At 32.5% G+C, this 9,182-nt stretch overlaps 1 protein-coding gene across 1 annotated transcript; it reads right to left on the bottom strand.

The window, feature by feature from the left end:
* Nucleotides 1-795: 795 nt before the first annotated feature.
* Nucleotides 796-2,724, bottom strand: LOC108484908 (UDP-glycosyltransferase 76E2-like). The gene is made up of 2 exons (XM_017788794.2): nt 2,015-2,724; nt 796-1,858 (listed from the first exon to the last, which is right to left on the bottom strand). The coding sequence occupies exons 1-2, from the start codon at nt 2,508-2,510 to the stop codon at nt 984-986; spliced, it is 1,371 nt and encodes a 456-aa protein (XP_017644283.2). The 5' UTR covers nt 2,511-2,724; the 3' UTR covers nt 796-983.
* Nucleotides 2,725-9,182: the final 6,458 nt, after the last annotated feature.

Here is a 9,182-nt window from a genome sequence, read left to right as displayed (position 1 = left end):
AGCCTTAATTCAAATTTTCAAGAAAAGAAGTTCACTTGTTAATTTTATTAAACATTTTACATTATTATTAGACAAAAACATAAATCAAATTCAATTGTTTTAAAAACATAAAAATCTAAGAAAACATTTCAAACTCTTTTAGAAAATAAAAAATTGATTCAAAGCTTTAAACCAAAAATCTCGATGGATTTGACATCAAACCTCTTCACTTCCTCAGAAAGTTTTTTATTTTTTCTGTCAGTTAAATTTTGTTTTAATTTCCTACTTAAATTTTAATTAATTAAGAGATATTTTAATTAAGAGATATTTTAGTTATATATATGCTACAAATCTCAATTTTTGTTTTCTGTTTTGAAGGTTTTTTTTTTGGTTTCTAGTTTTTTTATTCTCTTATTGTCTTGTATTTTTCTATTATTATAGTGAAATCTTTTTTACTCTTTTTGAGAGCTTTTCACATTAAATTTGTATTAATTTTTCAATCTTTTAGTTATTTTTTTGTTCGTTGCATATACAAATTAATTCTCTACCGATACGAATAACTAGCAAATATAGTCTCTCTTCTGAATTTTTTTCCCTTATCTTTTATATTGTTCTTGACAAATTCAACTAAAATTTTGAGAAACAGTACCTGAAACCCATTCAAGCATAAAGAAAACCCATTAATTAGCTTAAAACCAAAATTCCTTCTACCATGTATATAGCTTTGTTGAGAATGTGCGTTAGACTTGAATAATAGGTTTATAGAATAAGTTTTTAAGAATTTTTAATTTTGTTAAGTAATTGATATTAGCAGGATATATTTTCTGTTATTTCTTTTAGCTATATAATTTGAACAATACAATAAATGGTGTTTACAATACATTATTCTTTCACATTTCCTGTGTTTGATATTTTTTACTAAAATACCATTAAGTCTTCTCCTTATGCTTATAGCCTAAAGCTTTTTTGCCACACAAGTAATTTATTATTTGCCTGCTATGTCATCAGAATGACATAATTAGCTCAATTAACTCATTCAAGGAATTGTAGGAAGAACCACCTTCTCTGATATCGAGTTGAATCCTCTCCTTCAAGTTTTTAGCCCTCTGCCTCATCTCTTTCCCTTCTTTATCCACCATTAACCTCTTTATAGCTCTCTCTACCTCTCCTCTTTCACACATATTCTCCAATTGTATGCCGATTCTCCACACTTGACTTGCATGCCGAGCATTGACCCTTTGATCACCAAAACATGGTTTGCAGATCATTGGAACCCCTTCTGATATGCTTTCCAGTGTTGAATTCCAACCGCAGTGCGTCCAAAACCCTCCCACGGCGCCATGTGCTAACACCTCCTTCTGGGGTGCCCATTTTACAATACACCCATTTTCACCAACAGCTTCTACAAAACCCTCTGTCAACAACTTTTTCCATTCCTGATCATCAACTGACCCAGGTCTAATAACCCACAAGAATGGCTGCTTACTATTGGCTAAACCCCAAGCCATTTCACCCAGCTCCTTCTTGTCTACAGATGCTAAACTCCCCAAGCTTACATATAGAACTGTGTTCTGTTTTTGCTTCTCAAGCCATGTAATGCAGCTGTTGTCCTCTTTTATTAAACTGCTTGAGGAGGCAGGGGCTACTTCGTGCAAAGGACCGACTGGGAATATTCCAACTTGGCATTGTTTTTGAATCTCTCGCAATGACGGCTGTTCAAGGACATCATTAGTATTCCAGATAATTGCTGAAGATGTTCTTGTCTTGTATATATTAGTTATAAACTGCAAGAAAATTTCTGGTGTTCCAATCTTGGACACAGGCAGATCCTTTAATCTGAGGGGATGAAGCCCAGGCACCAAGTCTTGCGATGTTGAAACTAGGTAAAAAATATTGAAGAATGATTAAAGGGCGCAGATCAAAGATGCTACAGCCCCTTGGATATTAGGGCTACTGAAAAAACTGCATAACAAGTAACCACCCTAGGAATCTAACAAGTTCGGTTATATATGCTGTAGTAAAAGATTATACATACCTTGTGAAGTAAGGACACCTTCAGCTTTGAGTTGGAGAATGGCATTTCGAGAAAGGTATGTTGAAGCACTGGTGGTTCGCAAGACAATACTGGGAAGCTTCACATACTTGGCTACTGCATCACAGAAATACATGCATTCATCATAGATAATGCAGGCAATACTTGGCTCATTTTCTACCTCTTGTTTTTGTACCATCTTGGCCAAGCATTCTTGGAAGAGAACTCCACAATTCAGGTTAAGAAGTGATATAAAAGGTAGTAAATCGTTGGCAGAGATGAGTTGCTCGGATAAGTTATCAGGTATTGATACGAACACAAATTCAGGATAGTTTGAGGGAATAGGGGAGTTGAATGCCGTGTGAAGAACTGTGATGGAGAAACCTTTAGAGTGAAGAATGGAACCAAGCTGAAGCATTGGATTTATGTGGCCTTGGAATGGTAATGGAACTAATACAAGCCGGGGATGGCTGCTCCTATGCTCCTTTTCCATCTCCATCCTCTCATCAATCTTTGTAAGCTATGCAGCACGGATCTTGTATCATACGAGTATCTGCACCGAACACCTAGATATTTCCAGGACACGAGAAGCAAAAAAGTGGCTGATGATATCTCGGAAGAATTGCTGGACACTAAGCAGCAGATAAAGATGAGCTTCAGCAACAAGTGAACAAATAAGATATTTTAATTATATTAGGCTTAGCCAACTCATTTGAGTTGTTGGGCATAACTCCAACTTGATAAATAAATAGGATATCTCATAAAATGCTGATGTGGGAATTTGTTGGTCATAAATAAATGGCCATTTCAGATTCGGATGCTAGCTAAGCTGACTGAAGCTATTTTGGCAGTGTAGATTACATTTTTAGGCGTAATTTGTTGTTTTTATAAAACCTAATTTCATTGAGGTAATTTTTTGAATACTTATATAAACTTTGCAACTTTTCTTAAGTTAGTATTTAATTTTTTAACCAAATTAATCTCTTATCATTAAATTGTGATAACATGTCATATTCTTGAAGTTGGTCTGCATGCAGCATATGAAGCTGTTAAAGAGCAGAGAAACAGCCCGAGCCATGCATGCAGCTGCTAAAGTTTTTGCTACTGTTTTGTTTTCTTAGTTTAGTTGATGTCATGTAATCTAGTTAGTTTTGAACTTGGTTGATGATGTATTTGATGTAATTAGGTAATGTAGAGCTGATCAATAGCTTTGTCAAAATGTACAAGTTTCATTTATTAAGTTTCAATGTAACTTTTCGAAACTAATTTTTTTGAAATTGACTTTTTATTTTAAAATGAAAATGAGAGTCGTCACCAATCACTTTTAAGATGTGTGATCGGGTCACCTCATAATTTGATCTTTTTAATAAGAGGTTTGATTTATTAAAGTAATGTTTTTCGGTCTACAAAAATCTAGAAAATGGGTTCGGGAGTTGGTTACGCACGAGGAAGGATTAGTACCCTCGTTACGTCCAAAATTGATACCTAATTGATTACTTGATGTCTTTAATGTTGAAAAATAAAAATTTGAAGATTCAAATATGATCCCTCTTTGCATGTTTTTTAATTTAAATAATTTAATTAAATCAAAACTTATATAAAAGGCCTTTTTATTTCGAGATAACAACAAAGGTCATGTCTTGCAAGTTAGGTCATGACATCTCAAATTCTCGAAAATAAAACTGCTCCTTATTCAATTATTTTTTAAATCTAATGTGTTTTTAGTTTTAAAATGATGTTCGGTTATTTAGGTTCAAAGAGAAAATCAAACCCTGTAAGTTAGGACTGATTTCTCGAATCTTTAAATAAAAAAGTTACCTTGATTTTGAAATTCTCCTTTTTACGCATCAAGTAAAAAATTTAATATAATGTTTAAAGTGATGTCTATTTAGTTTATTCGGTACAATATAAAACAAGCAAGTATGTCTAAATATAATGTATGTTATAGTGAGAATGAAATAATATAGAATGACTAGGTGGGTAGAATATTAGAATGATAAGTAATAAGTAAATAAAGGAATATTATAACAACAACAACAACAACAACAACAACAACAACAACAACAACAACAACAACAACAATATAATAATAATAATAATAATAATAATAATAATAATAATAATAATAATAATAATAATAATAAGGTAAATTAAAATAAAAATAAAAATAGAAAATGTATGATTAAAAAGGATAAATAAACATGACATGAAAATATCGAAAATAATAAAAGAAATAATAAAATAACGAGTAAAGAAATAAAAATAAAATAATAACAACAATAATAAATAAAAAATACACAAATAAAAGAGCATAAACAATCTAATATTTAAGCGTAAAAAGAAAAAAATAAATAAAAGATAAATAAATAAATGCTCGATGAAAAGAAAATAAATAAAAAAACAATTCCAAATATAACAAAAAGTAAATGAATGATAAATAACCAAATAAGTAAATAAATAAATAAAAGAATTAAAATAAGTAAAGGACGTAATTGTAACTTAATTTAAATTAAAGGATAAATTGGGATAAAATAAATGAATAAAAGAACAAAATGAAAAGCGCAAAAATGAACGAGGACCAAATAAGAAATTATCCCATCCTCAGGACACGCGTCCCTTCTCTAGGAGATCAGCAAATCGAGGACTTAATTGAAAGCAGGGTAAAATTGAATGGTAAATGTCGAGACCCTTTTTTTAAATCGAGTTTTGGAAAAGGGGAATCGACTTTAAGAAAAACAAAAACGGGAGTCGCCACCAATCTTTTTAGGTGTGATTGGATCACCTTATAAAATGTTTTGTTTTAAAACATTAATTTTGGTCTACGAAAGTCGAGAAAACGGATTCGGGAGTCGGTTACGTACGAGGAAGGGTTAGCACCCTCGTAACGCCCAAAAATTGGTACCTAATTGATTATCAAGTGTCTTTAATATCGGAAATTTGAAAGTTTTAAGATGCAATCCTCTTTAGGATATTCTAATTTTGAAAATTAGGGTTCACTTGTATTAAATGAATCAAAATATTATATCCAATAAGTTAGGAAGCAATATTTTTAAGACATTCGAAGCTAAGCTAGCCCTTTTTGAAAATCCCTATCTCAAAACGAAAAAACACCATATCCAGTAAGTTAGGACACAATGCTTTGAAATTCCAAGACAGTTGCTCGTATTTTGAAAACCTTAACAACTTAGAAGGGTGTTTGACTATTCGAACTGAAAGAGAAAAGTCGCAACCCAGTAAGTTAGGGCACTACCTTTCTCGAAGTTTCCAAATACCAAGTATTGCCTTTTTATTTTTTGAAAATTTTTGAATCTCGTTTTTAATTAACGCATGAAGAACCATATATATACATTATAACATGTAAGATAGCATATTACAATAATAGGTAGCTAAAACATGCATTTAAATAATATGATAGCAATAATATAAAGGTCCTGTACTAGACACATACATAAATATAGCAAATCTTAGTTACATAACAACATACATATTAAGATATACATAGCATATATTGAAGATGGATAAGCAAAATATCTGAACATACAAAGTAATAATTAAAAAATGAGGCATGATATACAATTAGACATATAAATACATATGCAAATCAAATATGATAATAATATAAAAAAATAATAATAATATAGTAACATAAATATATCAAACAAACAACACTTAATAACATTATGAAACTAGCATTTAATAAAATATAACAATATATAAAAGATTTAATACGTATTTAAAATATAAAATAAAGTGAGTAATTATTTAAAAATATACATATATAATTAAAATACAATATTTAATAATGCATGATAATATTATAGATAATATATATGTGATGAAAAACTTAAATAAATATAATGAAATATAATATGAAATATGTATAATAATAATAATAATGTAACAAATATTTTACATATAAAAATATAATAAAATAAGTACTATAATAAAATATATAACATATAATAAAATTTATATAATGTTACAAATAATAGAAGTAGAATACTATAATTATTATATATATAACTAATGTTTATTAAAAAATATATATAAAGTATTTTAAATAAAATAAATTAAAGGTATATAAGGATTAAAATTAAATTTAATTAAGGAATTTGAGGTTAATTTGCAAAATAATAAAAATTCTGGGCCTGATTGAAATGCGCGTTAAATTCAGAGGACTCACTGGGCAATTTAGCCCTAATCCCAAAACGACACCGTTTCCCAAATATTGTTTTAAAATCACTGAGAGGACTAAATTGAAACAAAATTAAAACATTAGAGCTAAATTAAAAAATAAATAAAATAAAATTATAAATATAAAAAATGTGGGAGAATCAATTGAGTAATTAACCCAATCTTCAAAAACACGCGGATCCTCCGCCGGTAATTGGGTCAACACGCGGATCCTGGTCTGAAAACGATGTCGTTTTGTGCTTATTGAATTAAACCAAAACGGCACCATTCCGTTTAGGCTATATAAGCCAAATTTTAAGTTTAAAAATCATTTCTGAAGTCTGTTTTTTTTTTAAAAAGGAAAGAAACTCTCTGAAAGAGAGTTAGGGAGGGGCTCTCGGAGTGTCACCAGACCTCCGTCCAGGGGTTCGCGCGCGCTCATGCGCTCACGCGCCCACGCGCCACCGTCAACGCCATCATGTACGGCGGCCAGAATTTGAAATGTTTCGCCTTCACGAAGAGATTTCAACGGTAAACTCTATCCTGATTTATTTTAATAATGTTTGCATGTTATTTAGAAGAGAAAAAAAAATAAAAATAAAAGCAAAGATATATCACCTCTGTTTCCTGTAAAAATCTCTAGTGTATTATTGCAAAAATATTCTGTATACAGTACTTTTGGTATATCTCTCTGGTGTTTTTTCTCTATGCGTGTGTACGTTTTTTCTTGTGTCCCCCCTCTTACAGATTTGAAAAAAAGGCTTTATAGCCTTAATCTACTGCCTATTTTGGAAAGAAATCAAAAGATTTCTTTCCAAACCCTGTTTTAATCTATTTGCTGCAATTTTGCTTTGATTTCTTTCCTTTTTTTGCAGGTGACCATGAGGACCTCGGTGATTCAAGGGCCGCTGGCGTGATGAATGCTGAAGCTCCGATGGTGGCACAATCGGGGGCAATGATCTCGGCAGCGAAAAGGTCGCTGGAACAGAGTCGATCGGACCTTGATTCAGGAGCTGGACGGTCGTGAGAGAGAAAATCTTCTGGACAGCGCATTAATGGTGTGTCAACAGTGCATTGATGGCTTCGATTTGGGGAGTTGAACAGATGCTCCCCGAGGCTTTCAGAAGTTGCTGCGACGCTGCAGTCTTCAGAAAACCCTAGGGTTTCCTGTTTCTCTTAAGTCATTTGGGCCTTTTGGGCTGCTTTTAGATTTGGGTTAGCCTGATAGATGGATCAAGTGTTTTTAGGGGTCTGCTGTGTAACGTGTTTTAAAATTTGGGCCCGATGTGGAGTTTGGGTCAGTCTGTTATGTTTAGACATTGGGCCCCAACGTTTGGGTTTTGTAACCTGGACTTTTAATGGACTGTTTAATAAATAGATATTTATTTATTTATTTTCTTTTGTTTTATTTGAGCCCGGTCAAATTTGGGCTACTACAGTAAAATTTCTAAAAAGAAAAAAAATAGTGAAACTAGGACTAAATTAAAACAACCAAAAAGGCGGAAGAATCAGGAGTGCAAATATCCCCTCCCCTTTAAAACATACGGATCCTAGGAGGATCCAGGTCGAGTCATCGGGTTGGCCTGAAACGATGTCATTTTGGTGTTTGGATATGAAACCTAAAACGACGTCGCTTTGGAATGCTATAAAAGCAAAAATTTTAAGAAAAAATCATTTGCTTCGTTTTTTAGAAAAAAAAAGCTTCTTTCCCTCCGTTTTCTCTCTGGGCACTGCCCAATATTTGAAGATAGGGCCACCGTAACCACCGGTCGCCGGTGACAGTGGCTGCCATCTTCGGTGGCTGAAAAATTGCCCAAAAATACCTTTTAAACCTTTTTTTTGTGTAGAGCATGGATCTGGGGTCAAAATCCCCAAAAAGATTTTCCAAAGTTTGAAAATAAAAATAAAAATATGAAACCTTTCGGTTTCTTGGGTTTTTATTTTTTTGAAACAAAGAAAAAAGAAAGAAGAATAGATAGCCCCTACAACAATGGATTCCTATGACGGCAGGAGACAAAATGCTGCAGGTAAAAATCAAGCCTTGTTACTCTTTTATATTTTCAATTTTAGATGAGATTTAAAAAAAAACTACCTTTGTTAACTCTTTGGTTTTTTTTTTGTATTCGATTTTTCTCTATTCTTGATTGCTTTCTCCGTGTGAAAAAATATTACAATAAGTTTTTGTGGCTTTATAGCCGATTTCGTTACAATATTTTATATTTTTCGCTACTGTTGGCTACTGTTCTCTGTCTATTTCCTTTGCTTTGTTTTCCATCCTTTTTTGTGCATGTGCTAGGGTCAACGGAGATGATCTTGTCATTCTGGTGCAAGGCAGCCAAGGCATTTACATAATTAGTAGTAGTAGGTAACGATTAGGTAATGTTTGTGACATTTTGACCAGCTCATGAATTGGTATATGTAATGGCTCAATGCCTTTATTCAAGTGGTTAATGAAATCATTGAATATCATCAAGAAAACTCTCTCTTTTCTTTGCTTTCATTTTTGCTCTTCAAGCCTGATTTTGTTTGTTTCTCCTGCAAGTATCGAGCCTTGTTGCTCAAGTTTCTGTCAACCTTTGTTGATCTTTGTTTTTAATCCGAACACATATTAACTTACATTGGAAAATACATTGGGGATTCCTAATTACTTCATGCAGTCTATGCTGAACCATAAAGGCCTTTGCGAAGAAATTGAGAGCATGGTGTGCCAATTTGTTTGGGGATCTTCGAACAGGAGTCGAAAGTGGCTTTGGTTGGTTGGGAAGATGTTTTCTAACCTCGGGAGTATGGAGGGATTGGCTTCCGAAAACTGCAGGATCATAATAGTTCCTTCATGATGAAAGTGGGCTTTAAACTTGTGGCTGATTCCAAAGCCCTTTGTGTCCAAGTCCTTTGTGCTAAATATGGGGTTACCAACAAAATTCCTGATCACTTACCAATGAGTAAATGTTCTTTCCTGTGGAGAGGTCTCACCAAGGTTTAACCTCTTATTTGGGGA

The sequence above is a fragment of the Gossypium arboreum genome, chromosome 7 (genome assembly GCF_025698485.1).
Source record: "Gossypium arboreum isolate Shixiya-1 chromosome 7, ASM2569848v2, whole genome shotgun sequence".
NCBI classification, from domain to species: Eukaryota; Viridiplantae; Streptophyta; class Magnoliopsida; order Malvales; family Malvaceae; genus Gossypium; species Gossypium arboreum.
This window is presented reverse-complemented; position numbering and strand designations above follow the sequence as displayed.

Bases quoted from the DNA above. Each gene is read 5' to 3' on its own strand.
- LOC108484908 (XM_017788794.2), bottom strand. From the start codon at position 2,510: ATGGAGATGGAAAAGGAGCATAGGAGCAGCCATCCCCGGCTTGTATTA. The intron at 1,859-2,014 runs GTATGTATAATC...TTTTTTACCTAG, and splicing joins AGGTGTCCTTACTTCACAAG to TTTCAACATCGCAAGACTTG.